General features: G+C 37.6%; 1 protein-coding gene across 2 annotated transcripts; it reads left to right on the top strand.

Annotated features, from left to right (window-relative positions):
- Positions 1 to 4,914: 4,914 nt before the first annotated feature.
- On the top strand, positions 4,915 to 7,803 carry LOC132184961 (probable metal-nicotianamine transporter YSL7). Of its 2 annotated transcripts, none has more exons than XM_059598761.1 (6): positions 4,915 to 5,370; positions 5,541 to 5,695; positions 5,843 to 5,940; positions 6,029 to 6,163; positions 6,319 to 6,508; positions 6,678 to 7,803. In XM_059598761.1, exons 1-6 carry the CDS (start codon positions 4,974 to 4,976, stop codon positions 7,701 to 7,703), a joined length of 2,001 nt encoding a protein of 666 aa, XP_059454744.1. In that variant the 5' UTR covers positions 4,915 to 4,973; the 3' UTR covers positions 7,704 to 7,803. The 2 variants fall into 2 exon arrangements, with proteins under 2 accessions (XP_059454744.1, XP_059454743.1); XM_059598760.1 differs by having other exon boundaries at positions 6,588 to 7,803.
- Positions 7,804 to 16,316: the final 8,513 nt, after the last annotated feature.

Genomic DNA, 16,316 nt, shown 5'->3' with positions numbered 1-16,316 from the left:
GGTGGCCTCTGCGCCGATGGCCAGAGATTTGGCCGCCACTCCATCTACCCAACCACGGTTCAAGGTTGGTTCACGGTGCAGTTTGGCGTGGGTTTCGTATCGGGTTAGTTTCTCCAGAACTCTCGCCACAAAAGACATTGGTTTAGTCCAAAACAGAACATGTATGAAACAATTCAGAAATAAAACACTAGACAGTGTTAGAATTGCTGCCTTGTTTTAACCGTATGTATGTTCATAATATAAATTAACATAAAATAAAATAAAACTCAACCATGTTCATAATAACCAACATTAACTTAATGCTGAGCAAATATAGCCTAGAGAAGGCTCTGATACCACATGTAAGAATTAATATATTTATGAAATGCTAATTAATAATATAATTAGCAGCGGAAATAATTTAATGCATATATGTATCTCCGGCCATTGCTTTGCTCAAGCAGCTTGAAGAACAGCTCCACAGCAACCAAACTAAAAACTAAACAATTATTGAGAGGTTCTTCTGACCTATGCATACCAGTGAGTGCCAATTGATGGAATACACAGGCCTTATTTATAGGTAGGTCAGGGGACCCTCAATTAGAGTTGTTACCTTAATTATTCCTCCCATCAAGGAATAAAAATCAAATCAATACAGCTAATTGATTCCACAAAATAAAAATCCTTAATGAAATCAAATACTTGTTCCACAAGAATTAAATCAGTGATTTAATTTAGAATATTTGATTGAAGTCAAATACTTGTTCTACAAGAATTAAATTAGTCATTTAATTTAGAATATTTGATTTACACAATAACCTTTAATTGGAATAAATTATTGAACACCGTATTTTTATAATTACAATAATATATATGACATAAGGGACATACTTTAAATGAAATTTCTTACGATCTCTTTTTTAAATGTGTTGATAGCCTAAGAAGAGTCGTGCACTGATGAAATAAATATTCAACGGTGCCATCAGCTATTACAATATGATCACATTAATATCACATTGACTTCATCTATAAATGAGAGTTTATTCTTTGCTAGCATATGAACCACTCTTTCGTCTCCTGATATACTCCTCCGGTTGAAAAGTCATTGTTGATTAATTAGCCATAGTGACATCAATTTTTGTTATTCTTTTTTAATGTTTGCACCAAGCATCTCTCCGAAGGCCCAAGCGGAGGAAAATAGTGAAGAAATTTATAAGCTTAACTCATCTCGTAAAGCCGGTTCTATAGAAAATGGGTGCACATTCCTTAACATGTTCAAGGTCTTGTTCATAATCAATGTGAGATTATTTTTCAACACTCTCCCTCACATGCAAGCCAGTATTTTTTCTGGTCCTTGTAACGGGGTAAGTAGTGCGGGCCTCATTCGTCATGTAGTAAGCTCTGATACCATAAAGAAATTCATAGGCCTAACTCATCACATAAAACCGGATGTATAGGAGATGGTTGTTAATTTCTTATAAATATGCCAAAGGTCTTGTCCACAGGCAATGTGAGATTATTCCTCAACAAATAGGAGATGAAGATTCGAACAAATTACCTCAACTTTATAAGGCGTAATATCCAACCAATAAAGCTATTCCTTAAAGACCACACTGTTGTATCTTACCTTCATTCTTATACATAGATAATTTGAACAAATTAATGGGCCGTTGAATTAAGTTTTAGTGTTAATTTGATAAAAAATTAAAGGACAAAAATTTCTTCCAAACCAGTTTGAAGGAAATTTTTTCCTACTAACTTCGATAAGTGTCAAGTATCATATCTCATATGTTTTTTTTTAATATTTTATTGTTATTATATTAACCTAAGAACTTAACATTAATTTTTAAAAAATCTAAAAATATTAAACGATACTTATCACTGATTTAATGGGAGTCAAAACACAAACCTTGTGTTCATAGAAATCTAATATTTCAGTTGTATGACAGTATACTAAGACTCCATTTCTTTCGACGTAAAATGTTCTCCGTCGGAAAATATTTTCTTGAAAAATGATTTCCTTGAAAGCATTTTGCGGTGTTTGGTGCGTACAGAAAATCACAAATATTTTTTTTATATACATTTTTTCGTTCACTCATATTAAACTTTAAATTACAACAATATCCCGACGGGTCTGGACCAAGTCCCGACGAGTCCCAATTGGGTCGCGGTTGTTTTTCAACCGGGTCTCGCCTAGGTCCTAGCGGTGGCTCGATTGGGTCCTATAGAGTCCCGATCGAATCCCAGCGGCTCCCAATTGGTTCTCAGTGAGTCCTGACTGTGTTCCACTAGTGTGTCGACTAGATTCCGGCGGAGTCCCGACTAGCTTTTCTGTTCAAATTGAAAATATTTTCTGTTGACTATTATTTTCGTCACACCAAAAAATATGATAAATATTTTCAAAAAAATCACTTTATGCCAAAACAAACGAAGCATAAATAACATTTTTATTAGCTCTTCAAATAGACACGTGTTAGCTTGCCTTATTCACATTTAGTATCTTCGTTCTCATGGTCTAAAGCGAGCAAGAATTTATGACCACTCATTCTCATCAGCATACATACCATATATTTTTCCCTCTCACTTATGATCAGCATTCTCCCATGCACACCAAAAACTAAAATGAGAAAAAGGAAAGCAATGGAGTCGGATCAATGATTATTGATTTGCTGAAATTAAGCATGAAAACTATCTTTGATTTGATGTAAATCATCTTCCAAAAAAATCCATTTCTCATCATCCCATCAACATGGCCCATTTGCTAGCAAACCACCACAATATTCCAAGAAGATGGGAGCTGCAGAAATGCAGGACAAAGTTGAAGGATTGCGGGGGGAGTTGGAGAAATATTGGCGGCCGGCAAATGGTGAGAGTGAGAGGTTTTATGGTGCAGAATTCGGTGTTGTCAGCTGAGAAAGTGGGATCGGTTGGGTAAACGTGTCATATGTCCATTGAGTATGTGACAAACAGATTTTTTGTTTTATTATTAATGCTATTTTAAAAAAAATGTAAGAAGCATATGTTAAAAAAAAAAAAAAAAAAAGTGTATTTTTTTTATTTTTGCATATTCACACAAGAAGAGAGGATAATTCGATATAGGGACCTTTACTTTACGAAGCGTGTATTTTTTACATGTTAAAAGACACTTTTAAAAACTATATTGAAATAAATTCCCTACTTGATAGCTTGGAAGCACTTTTATTTTAACTAACCTCATCTATAGTTAACTATCTTTATTACTATCTAATTTTCATAGCACGGATGTTCTTTTTCCTTTTCCATTTCTTTTTTATTTAGTTCCCACTGCAAAAATAATTCTAATCCGTATGGATTTTATTTCTTAGTTCACTCTGTATTAATTTTTTTTTTCTTAAAATAAAGATTGCAAGATACATGACAATGACATATCCAAGGGACCAAGAACATAACTACAAAAACAAAAACAAAAAAAATCAAGACAATTTAATAGTGCGAAAGCAAGAAAGTTTTAGGCTCGACTCAAATGTATAATTTTGATGGTGGGCCACCACCTAATAAAGCTATTTATGGTAACTAGCTTCAAACATTTTGAATAAGGTTCATACCTACCTGTGATATCATCGTATCACCATCAGTTTGATGTAAATAATAAGCCTTCTAAAAATCATATTTACTAACATAAAATATTGGATCATTTCTATGGCCACTCCAACAAGTCTCTATAATCTTATCTCTTATACATGTGTTGATAGCCTAATTAGAAGAGTCGTGCACCGATGAAATAGATATTCAACGGTGCCTTCAGCTATTACAATATGATCACATTAATATCACCTTGACTTCATCTATAAATGAGAGTTTATTCTTTGCTAGCATATGAACCACTCTTTCGTCTCCTGATGTACTCCTCACGGATGAAAAGTCATTGTTGATTAATTAGCCATAGTGACATCAATTTTTGTTTTTTTTTTTTAATGTTTGCACCAAGCATCTCTCCAAAGGCACAAGCGGAGGAAAATAGTGAAGAATTTATAAGCTGAACTCATCTCGTAAAGCCGGTTATATAAAAAATGGTTGCACATTTCTTAACATGGTCAAGGTCTTGTTCATAGGTAATGTGAGATTATTTCTTAACACCCTCCCTCACGTGCAGGCCAGTATTTTTTCTGGTCCTTGTAACGGGGTAAGTAGTGCGAGCCTCATTCGTCCTGTAGTAGGTTCTGATACCATAAAAAAATTCATTAGCCTAACTCATCACATAAAACCGGATCTATAGGAGATGGTTGTTAATTTCATATAAACATGCCCAAGTTCTTGTCCACAGGTAATATGAGATTATTCCTCAACAAATAGGAGATGAAGATTCGAACAAATTACCTCAACTTCATAAGGCGTAATATCCGGCCAATAAAGCAATCCCTTAAAGGCCACACCGTTGTATCTTACCTTTATTCTTATACATAGATAAGTTGAACAAATTAATGAGCCATTGAATTAAGTTTTAGTGTTAATTTGTTAAAAAATTAAAGGACCGAAATTTCTTTCAAACTAGTTTGAAAGAAAATTTTTCCTACTAACTTCGATAAGTGTCAAGTATCATATCTCATGTTTTTTTTAATATTCTTAATAGCTATTTATTTTTATTATATTAACCTAAGAACCTAACATTAATTTTTGAAAAATCTAAAGATATTAAATGATACTTGTTACATATTAAGGTAGGTTGAATAAAATTTCTTTTTGTGTCCAAAAATAAGTAAATCAAATTTAAATCTACTGACTCGATTCGATTACCGTAGTATTCATCATTTATCCGTCACTCCTTCGGTCATTCCAGGCCTTGATGTGAGAGGTAATAAGCAATTTCTAGCCACTTTCGTGAGAACAAAAAAATCCCACTATAAATATAAGGCACCCACCAAGAGATTCTCTCACACAATAGAGATTCACCTTCGTACTCCCGAATATTCCAACTCCATAATCCATTTTCTCGGAATACAGAGAGAGAAAAAAAGATGCCTCAAAATGGGAGGGAGGAGAACGGTTACGACCCGGAAGATGATCGAAATGTTAACCACGACAACGGGAAGCTCGAAGAATTGGGAGAGTTGTCGGTAGAGAGGCTGTTCGAGAACCAAGAGGTGCCGTCGTGGAGGAAGCAGCTGACGGTGAGAGCCTTCGTGGTGAGCTTCGTGGTGAGCATACTGTTCAGCTTCATAGTGATGAAGCTCAACCTCACCACCGGTATCATTCCTTCGCTCAACGTCTCCGCCGGTCTATTGGGGTTCTTCTTCGTGAAGACGTGGACCAAATTGCTTCGGAAGTCCGGCTTGTTGAAGCAGCCCTTCACCAGGCAGGAAAACACCGTCATCCAGACCTGTGTTGTCGCCTCCTCCGGCATCGCCTTCAGTGGTATGTGATAACCCCTTCTATTTGTCTTCTTGTTCAAAAACATGTTAGTTTAATTGTCAAAAAATCTGAAAACCAGGATGAAGGAGATAGTTTAAAATTGTTGCACAAATTTCATGTTTCTCAAACTGGTAGACTGAAAATTCCATCTTTTAATTGATTTCTATTAACAGGAGGTTTTGGAACTTATCTGTTTGGAATGAGTGAACGCATTGCCAAACTATCAACAAACACTCATGATTTCAAAAACCCATCATTAGTATGGATAATCGGCTTTCTCTTTGTTGCCAGTTTTCTTGGACTCTTCTCGGTGGTGCCTCTCCGAAAGGTATATAGCATTTAAGAAATCTTGGGCATTTATTAGATTTTTTTTTAAAAAAAAAGGGGAAAAAAAAAAAAGTTTATCGAACACAAGGAAATTGACGTGGTCATAGTGCTCTTTTTCTCCAATGAAGTGTTTGATGTTTGGTGTCAGATTATGGTCATAGACTTCAGACTCACATTTCCAAGTGGTACTGCAACCGCTTATCTTATCAACAGCTTCCACACTCCTCAAGGAGCCAAACTAGCAAAGTAACGTATCTAACAGTTAATGGTTTCTAGTTAAATGGGACCGTATGAAAATTTAGAATATCTTTTCTTTTTTATTCTATTTTTCCAGGAAGCAAGTGAGAGAGTTGGGCAAGTTTTGCAGCTTCAGCTTTTTATGGGGTTTCTTCCAATGGTTCTATACTGCTGGAGACGATTGTGGATTTGCAAGCTTCCCTTCATTAGGGCTCAAAGCATATAAATACAAGTACATATATAATTCCTTCAGTTTGCTCTTAATAAAAGTTCAGTTTACTTTATGCAAAGAAGAATTTTCATTTGGTAAAAATTTTGCTTCACCTAAGCCTTGTTCTCATTTATTGATCATGTTGTGCCTACTGCGAAATCTTGATTGTTCTGCAGATTTTATTTTGATTTCTCAGCAACATATGTTGGAGTTGGAATGATTTGTCCCTATATCATAAATATATCAGTGCTGGTTGGAGGGATTCTTTCCTGGGGTGTGATGTGGCCTCTCATAGAAAAAAGAAAGGGTGATTGGTATTCTGCAGACCTGCCCGAAACCAGTCTCCATGGTCTTGAAGGTTACAAGGTAAGTTCCCACCTATGTTTTCATCCATCAAGAAGGCTTTTCTGTTTGTTGAAAACTTTAATTTATATCCTTTATTCAGGTATTTATCGCCATAGCCATGATCCTAGGTGATGGTCTATATAACTTCGTCAAGGTTCTAAGTCTAACCTTCATAGGTTTGTCTCATCAGTTTCGGCAAAAAGTTGTGAGCTCTGATCTCCCCACTGCAGGCCATTCTTCTGATCATGTGAGCTCTCAGGTTTCATATGATGACAAGCGCCGAACCCAACTCTTTCTCAGAGATCAAATTCCAGCATGGTTTTCCATTGGAGGTTATGTTGCTTTGGCTGCCATCTCTACAGCCACTCTTCCACATATCTTTCACCAGCTCAAGTGGTATTACATATTGGTCATGTACATATTTGCACCCATATTGGCTTTCTGCAATGCATATGGTTATGGGCTCACTGATTGGTCCCTAGTATCCACGTATGGAAAGCTTGCCATCTTTATCATTGGAGCATGGGCTGGTGCCTCTCATGGTGGAGTTGTTGCAGGGCTAGCAGCTTGTGGGGTTATGATGAACATTGTCTCAACAGCCTCTGACCTAATGATGGACTTTAAGACTGGCTACTTGACACTTGCTTCACCCCGTTCCATGTTTGTGAGCCAACTAATTGGCACAGCAATGGGTTGCATAATTTCCCCTTGTGTCTTTTGGCTCTTTTACAAGGCCTTTGATGACATTGGGGTACCTGGAAGTCAATATCCTGCCCCGAATGCTGTTGTGTACCGTAACATGGCTTCGCTGGGAGTAGAGGGCTTCTCAAGTCTACCCAGGAATTGCCTTCTACTCTGTTATGTGTTTTTTGGTGCAGCCATTTTGATAAATTTTATTAGAGATTTAGCGGGTAAGAAGTGGCGACAGTTCATTCCACTTCCAATGGCTATGGCAATACCTTTCTATATAGGATCATATTTCGCCATTGATATGTGTGTTGGAAGCTTAATATTGTTCGTGTGGGAGAAAATAAACAAGGCCAAGGCAGATGCTTTTGGGCCTGCAGTAGCTTCTGGTTTGATATGTGGAGATGGGATATGGACTTTGCCTGCTTCTATCCTTGCTCTAGCTGGGGTTAAGCCACCAATCTGCATGAAGTTTTTGTCACGAGGAACAAATATTACGGTGGATAATTTTTTAACACCACAGGGCTAAATGTGATAAATGAATGTGAAGTCTTTAAAGGAATTAAGTTTTTAGCATGTAATACAAGGGTTAGGGTTTTGTCCGTTTATTTATTTAAGTGAACTTTTGTACTATTAAAAATAGATGATAATTAATGAAAAAATTTGTTTGTTTTGGATGTGACTTCAGTTATCTTTTAGTGGTGAGACTCCGCCAACACCAACTTATGATGAGTTCATCCACCATGTATGTGATGATGATGAGAGGATGCACTTGATTTTGAAATAGCATGATTGAATGGTCATTCGTGTTTTGGATCAAAGCCAAAGAATGATGCGAAGCGAAAGCAAAAGCTATATATCATGCCCAACTTCGACAAACAAAAGATAAAAGACATGCATGCACTTTGATAAGCGTCAAATGTTGCACATTCAAGCCCCTTAATTTGCATATGTTAATTCCTTAGCGTTGTCAATTGTTTGATTGTTGTTTTGTTTTTGTGTTTCATGTTTTATTTGGCAATTGCGAGAATTCCATTGAAAATCGGGCTTAAAAGACTATTTGGATGCATTTCGGCATCGAGCTCAGTAGCACTTGGGATTGAGTGTACATACGCTCGAGCGTATCCCAGCCTACAATCGGGCGCATCAGCGCTCGCGCGCAGAACCAGCCAATCTCGAGCGCTTATGCGCTCGAGCGCGTATCCTTTAGGATCAAGCGCACTTGGGCGTCCAAAATACGGCAACAATCCTTTTTCACCTTGGATTTGATTTTCAGTCTCCCACTTGGACTGGGAGACTGACCTATGGTTTCCTAGGGTTTCTAGGCTTCTCCTAATTAGGCCTATAAACATTGTAGAAAACACACCGCTTCATAGAGCAAAAATTCATTGGAGTTTAGCAGAGTCATGAGCGGTTAAACCCCTTCATGGGATGTTGATGTAACCCTATCGAAGCACAATGGTTTGATTGTACTTAATTTCTAGATTTTCAGTTTATGCATGTTGATTGTATAACTATGAGAATTGCTACATATTGATTTCATTCTTAAATATTAAATGTAATTGCTCTTAATTTCAAAATCAATATTTGTGAAATTCTTCTTTTGTCTTAGAAAGTCTTTTACTTTTATTGAACTCAAATCATTCTTGTTTTCTGTGATTATGAAGATGATGCTTATACAATGGGTTTAATTGACATATGATCAATATGATTTGATAGGCCATGCCTAGGGAAAACGAATTGTACTACATCCTAGTTTAGTGTAATTTAGATAGACAGTCCGTGTCAACCGAAGATGGGTTACACTTATTCATTGATTGTATGTATCCTGTTATAGAATTTGATAATTCATACCTAGGGAAGACAGGTCGTACCGCATCTTAGTAGTTAGGTAGACGATCCGTGCCAACCGAAGATGGATTATACTTATTATTTAATAAGTGAGTTTATTGTTTATTTATAACATGCACAGAATGAATTTCTGGATTAAATATGATTAACCATTGTTGTGCGGATAGAGGTGAAGTTAATACCCTACACTTGCTCTTATATTTAATTCTCTTTTAATTTCATGCACTTTAGTTACAATCCAAATCAATCATCTTTTTAATTAAGTTAATTTTAATCTTTCGAATTTGATAATAAAACCCATGCAATCCTTGAGGTTCGACACCCTCTCTTTAGCATATCCTACAAGGGTTTGTCCTATTGCGAGTGGGTATTTTTATTATTGATATTTTTGGACACAGAAAGGCCACATCAATTTTTGGCGTTATTGCCGAGGACTGCTTAACGGTTTAGTTATTAAATTTTAAGGATTAATCTTAGCTTAATTATTTTCTGCTTTACTTTGTTTTTGATTTTTAATTTTTAATTTTGGTTTTTGTGTTTGTTTGTTTGTTTGTTTGTTTTTTTTTTTTTTTTTTTGATTTTTTCTCACACAGGTCCAGAGCTGCGAAGACCCCCCTACACGCCTGCACTCGAGCCCAACCAGCCTGCGATCGAGCCTTTTCTACTTTATTGTGATTTCCTTTCTAGTTTATGTTGGGTCGCCATTCTTTGTCTTTGCCATTAATTGCTTGTGACCCCGACATTGAACACAATCTTAGACAAGTTAGAGCCGAAAGGGATTCTAAATTGCTAAGAGAGCACACCACTGAGACCATGGGTGACCATGTGGCTTTGAGAGATCACTATCTCCCTACCACACACACCTCCCCCACATGTCTCAAGCTGTTGGACATTACTATGAGATTAAGCCCAACAGTATACAAAGTCTACCATCTTTCATAGGGCTTAGCAATGAAAATCCTTACGACTTCCTCAATGAATTCTTAGCAATCTGGTCCACCATTAAATTGACTGGATTCATTGAGGATGCTCTAAGAATGCGTCTCTTTCCTTTCTCCCTCAAGGAAATAACCAAACATTGGTTTAATTCCTTAGCACCCAATTCCATTACTTCTTAGGCTGAATTGCAACAAGAATTTCTTAAGAAGTATTTTCCCATAGGAAAGACCAATGACATTAGGAAAGCTATCACTAGTATCTCCCAATATGAGGGCGAGCAATTCCATGAGACTTGGGAGAGACTGAGGGACCTTCTTAGATCATGCCCACACCACGCTGTCCCGAAATGGCAGCTTGTGCAAAGCTTCTATGATGGGTTGACTGAGCCTCATAGACAAATGGTAGACGCATCCTGTGGGGGGACATTTTATGTTAAAGAGTGAAGATGAAGCATGGGCCCTGTTTGAAAATTTGACTAGTAATTATGTTCATCATGCTTCCACTAGACGTAGGGCACCCGCACCTAAAGCACCAAAGACCGACAGTCTCTTTGAAGTAGGATATTCTGCGGATGTTGCTACCCAAGTAGTTGATGCTATCACTAGGAAGTTAGATCAATTGATGGTTGCTGGTCTTGCACCTAATTCTGCTCACATGCACACACGACCTGAACCATGCTCATTTTGTTCTAGTTCAATGCATAATATAAATGATTGCCCTATTGCTAGAAATTATGCTGATGTTTCTAATGAGCAGGTCAATGCAACATTCACCCAACTAAGTAATGATCCGTACTCCAATACTTATAACCCGGGGTGGATAAATCATCCAAACTTCTCATGGAAGGCCTAAGCTCTTGGGCTGCACAATCAAGCTCAATCTAACAGGCAGCCCTATCCACCTTCTTCCAATTACCGGCCTCCACATCAGCAGTATTAGGCCACACTAGGCCCTCAGTCGGATTTTGAATTTCAAGAGAAGATATGGAACCTTATGAGCGAGACGAATCAGACTCTGAAAACTCACCAAGAGATAATGAAATCTCAACAGCAGATGGTCAACTCGAACACTCAAGCAATTTCCAAGTTAGAAGCTCAGACCACACCACCTCCTATGTTGGCATCAGACTTTCAAAATACGGTGTTGGAAGCTATAAGCGAAATGAAGACTATGAATCAGAAAGTGAATTCTCACTCCCAATCCATCGCCAATATAGAAGCCCGAGTCGGTAGTATCACCAAGTTAGAAGCTCAAGTCGTTCAACTTGCCAATGCCCTCAATAGGAGGGACGAAGGAAAGCTTATAATTCAGCCAATGACCAACCCTAGGGGACTATACATGGTAGTAGGAAGCACTTCTCATCTGGAGCAAGTTCAAGCCGTCACCACATTGCGAAGCGGAAGACTAGTTGACAATTATGTGGAGGAAAAGAAGGATGAGCAACTTGAGGCCCAACAAAATCTGCATCAGGACAAGGGTAAGCAAGTAAGCACTGAGGCTTCTTCATCTGCTGCCCCCACTCCTGAGATACCATATGAGCCTAGGGTCCTATTCCCAGAGTGTCTCAAGGCACCTTCCCACTTCTGGAAGGAAGGAGAGAAGATACAAGACATGATGGAGGCCTTCAAGCAAGTCAAAGTCAACATCCCACCCCTCGATGCCATCAAGCAAATTCCGGCCTACGCAAAATTTCTCAAAGACTTGTGCAGTTAGAAGAGGAAGAATCGGAAGCACATTCCAAAGAAAGTCATTCTCACCGAGCAAGTGAGCTCCCTGATTCAGCATAACACTCCTCCAAAGTTTAAGGACCCTAGAGCGCCTACAATTTCGTGCGTCATTGCAAACACTGAGATTGAGAGAGCTCTCCTCGACTTAGGAGCTGGTGTGAATTTGCTTCCATACTCTGTGTATCAGCAACTTGGCTTAGGGGAACTGAAACCTACAAGCACTGTCTTGCAATAGGCCGACCGATCTATCAAGAAACCCCGAGGGATTGTGGAAGATGTCATCATCAAGGTGGACAAGTTCTACTATCCAGTTGACTTCATAGTTCTTGACACATAACCTATCCCAAATCCAAAGAAGCAAATTCCTGTCATTGTCGGGCGACCTTTCTTAGCCACAGCCAATGCATGCATCAATTGTCGAACTGAAGTAATGAAGATCTCCTTTGGGAATATGAAGATCAGACTGAACATCTTCAATGCCTTCCAGAATGCACCTTATCAGAATACATGTTTCTTCTTGGATGACATTGGAGAAACTATTGAAGACCCACCTCCTGAGCCTTTATCTGAAGCCCCATCATGGAGAAACCCACTGGAGCCTATGCCTCTCACTTTAAGTAATCCACCACCTGATGACAACCCTACAAGGAACATATTTCATTCAGAGGTTACTGAAGTGGACTTTATTGGGGTGGACAATTTTTTGGCAAGTTCCCTGGTTGCCTTGGTTTTTTAGAACCCCCATAGAGACAAGAGGTTGATCATGAAACCAGTTCAGGACAAACACATTGAGTATCATCATGGGGAGCATCAAGACTTTTCAGCTGAGAGAAGTTTCGGGATGTTAAGAGGAATCCTCTTCCTTGTGGAGTGCTACATGATGAAGAATAAGAAAAGATGGAAGAGCTGGATTGGACTTCTAAAGGATTAAGGTAAGATCCTTCGGAACTCGGACTTAAATTAAGAAATACCTCATGGAATCGAGCATAGGCCTTGTGTGCTCGACTCCTCACTCCACCAGGGTACATGATCTCTATTCAGGTTTATTTTATCCATTGTTGCTTCATTCTTTGATTATAGTTTTACAACAATGTGTGAACTTGATTGGTACTTGGTTGGAGTATCACTTTCTTTTTCAGGACATATGTTTTTGCTTGCAAGTTTGGGGGTATGATACACCCCACATCTGCTCATTCAGGTATTCCTATACTCTTAATCTTATTCTTTAGTTTTGTAAATACATTGGGGACAATGTATGATTCAAGCTTGGGGGTATGGAAAAACAAAACAATGTCCAAATTTTGTTGTTATGCCATTCTTAAGCATATGATTGAGCTTCAATTTTGGTTTGAATTTCACTGATAGGCTTAAAGTTATGAACACATGATCATTTAGGAATTTTGAGTCTTGTTACTTACTTTTGGCAACATGAGATGCTTCTTGTTTCAATTTAAATCTATCTTGAGCACACTAGCACATGTCTGTGAGGTATGAAATTTTTGACCAATTATGTTTGCTTTCATTATCTTGAATTCTGTTGGGTGACATATTGGATGAATAACCTTGGCATGCTATTAAAATAAAAAAATCAAGTTGAATTTTTCACTTAGTAACCGGACCTCTTGCCTCATTAAGAAGTGAATGTCCACGTCAAAAAGTGAGAAGTTTGGTTGGTTAATAAAATTCTTAGCTTAGTTTCGTAGCCTTTTTGACTCGAGTCAGTAAGTCCTTAGGGGTATCTCTACACTTAATGCCCTAAAGCCATTTGGTTTTGGAGTCATTGGCTTAATATTCGATACATGGGTCAATTGGAAAGCTTAAGGGGGCTAAGCAGTACACAGCAAGTTTTTTTTTTTAAAAAAAAAATGGTATGCCTTGGTTGTTTCATCTAATAAGAAGTCCAATAAATTCTGAGATGTTAATTTGTTTATATTGGAATTATTTTGAAGCCTCATGATTGTGTTTGCCAATGAATGAGAACCATTATTTTTGTAATGCTTTATTCTTTTGAATGACATAATGATGACAATGTTTGTGGGTATCATACCCGGAAAACCCTCACGAGACTTCACTCGTCCTCTAGGGAATACCTAGGGGTTTAAATAGCTTGTTGCATATGCTAAATGCAATCGTACATCTCACAAAAAATTGATTTATCTTTTTGTTTTCTAGTTTATTTTATGTTTTGGATTGTTAAGGGACTAGTAATATGTAAGTTTGGAGGTGTGATAAGCGCTAAATGTTGCACATTCAACCCCTTAATTTGCATATGTTAATTCCCTAGCGTTGTTAATTGTTTGATTTTTGTTTTGTTTATGTATTTCAAGTTTTATTTGGCAAATGTAAGAATTCCATTGAAAATCAGGCTTAAAAAACTATTTGGATGCATTCTGGCACTTGGGATCGAGCTCAGCAGCACTTGGGATCAAGCGTACATACGCTCGAGCGCATTCCAGTCTACGATCGAGCGCATCAGCGCTCGCACGCAGATCCAGCCAAGCTCGAGCGCATAAAGCTAGGTGCGACCAAGTACACTCGGGCGTCCAAAAAACGGCAACAGTCCTTTTTCACCTTGGATTTGGTTTGAGTCTCCCTCTTGGACTGGGAGACTGACGTACGGTTTCCTAGTGTTTCTAGGCTGCTCCTGATCCCTATAAATAGGCCTCTAAACATTGTAGAAAACACACCGCTCCCTAGTGCAAAATTCATTGGAGCTTAGCAGAGTCATGAGTGGCTAAACCCCTTCGTGGGGTGTTGATGTATCCGTATCTAAGCACAATGGTTGGATTGTATTTATTTTCCAGATTTTCAGTTTATGCAGGTTGATTGTATAACTATGAGAATTGATACATATTTATTTCATTCTTAAATATTAAATGCAATTGTTCTTAATTTCAAAATCAATATTTGTGAAATTCTTCTCTTGTCTTAGAAAGTCTTTTACTTTTATTGAACTCAAATCATTCTTGTTTTTTATGATTATGAGGATGATGGTTATACAATGGGTTTAATTGACATATGATAAGCCATGCCTAGGGAAGATGGATTGTACTACACCCTAGTTTAGTGTAATTTAGGTAGACAATCTGTGCCAACCGAAGATGGGTTACACTTATTCATTGATTGTATGTATCCTGTTATAAAATTTGATAATTCATACCTAGGGAAGATGGGTCGTACCGCATCTTAGTGGTTAGGTGGACTGATGTTCAAATTTAATTGTACTCGCAAGCGCACGAGTCGTGTGCAGTAAAGAGTGTGTGCAAGTGCGACGTCGAATCCACAGGGAGTCGTGTTTGCAAAAATCAATTTTTTATTTAAACCAATTTTATCTTAACCTAGTTCCAAATGTTGTATTTCTATCGTGCAAAAAAAACATAAATTAAACTAAATGATTTGAAAACAATTAATGGGAAAAGTACTAAGGTTATCCGAATCCGCCTCGCTAAATCAAACATGTTGTTGCATTATATGCATACAATAGACAATCGAAAAGCTTTTACATTGTTCAAAAGTCGTAAACACGCACATTAAATCTTTCGATGAATCCATCCGTTAAAAGAATCACAACGAATATTTAATTGAGATCAAATCATCCACTGTATCCGTAGATCACAATGGATATTAGTCTCAATCCAATCATTCGATGTACCCCTAGACGAAAGACAACGAATATAAAATTTAGCATAAATTAAAGAACAACATTCTATCAAATGAAATAAATCAAGCAATTGAATTGACTTTGAACAACAATTGAATTAAAAATCACATTGTATACATAAAACGACAAGAACATGAATGTTTATCAATGACAAGGCTTCATCTTCAACCTTAGTTGAAGATTTAGCCTCTCTTGACAAAATAAATCATAAAGAAACTAAATTATCTTCATTAAAATCAAATACTTACAAAAGAATTCGAGTTCAAAGTGATAAAATGCGCAGAAAACACGAAAACGACAAAGAACCATGCCCCTGGCGTGCCTCTGTACATTTACAATGGAAAAGAATGATATTTATAAGCTAATTTGAGGGTTTCAGCGCTGCCAGGTTGGCCGAGTGCGCTCGATCGCACTCGTGCAACATGTCTTCTGCTGTGTAGGGCGCGAGTGCGCTCGATCACACTAAACGTGCGCTCGAGCACACTTCCAGTCAGAATTAGTCTACTCTTATGAAATATGACTTTGTATATCTTTGAGTTAGCTTTCTAATGACACTAAGATTGCTTCAAACCGAGCTATACAACTCTAGATATGGCCTTTTTAGTGGGACTCATCGGGTGCGAATCATGGCTCGATCCAAATTTGCTGCCAATGCTCCCTGAAGTGTCTTAAGCCCCATAATTGATGGAATAAGTTGCAAATTTCACCTTAAAGTCACATTGTTCTCTTAACAATCTGCAAATCACTAAAACACCAAAACTAACCAAAACATCAGAACATAATAAAGCTAAAGGCTTATCAAATGCAAATTTAAGGGGTCTAAATATACAATATTTGGCACTCACCAAATACACCCAAACTTACATTTTGCTAGTCCCTTAGCAAAACAAAATGAGAAACAAAATGAAGGCAAGAAACATATGTCCGCTGTCGTGGGAGAGACGATTGCATTTAGCATATACAA

The sequence above is a fragment of the Corylus avellana genome, chromosome ca6, assembly GCF_901000735.1.
Source record: "Corylus avellana chromosome ca6, CavTom2PMs-1.0".
NCBI classification, from domain to species: Eukaryota; Viridiplantae; Streptophyta; class Magnoliopsida; order Fagales; family Betulaceae; genus Corylus; species Corylus avellana.
Note: the sequence above shows the minus strand (reverse complement) of the source record. Positions and strands in the feature narration are given on the sequence as shown.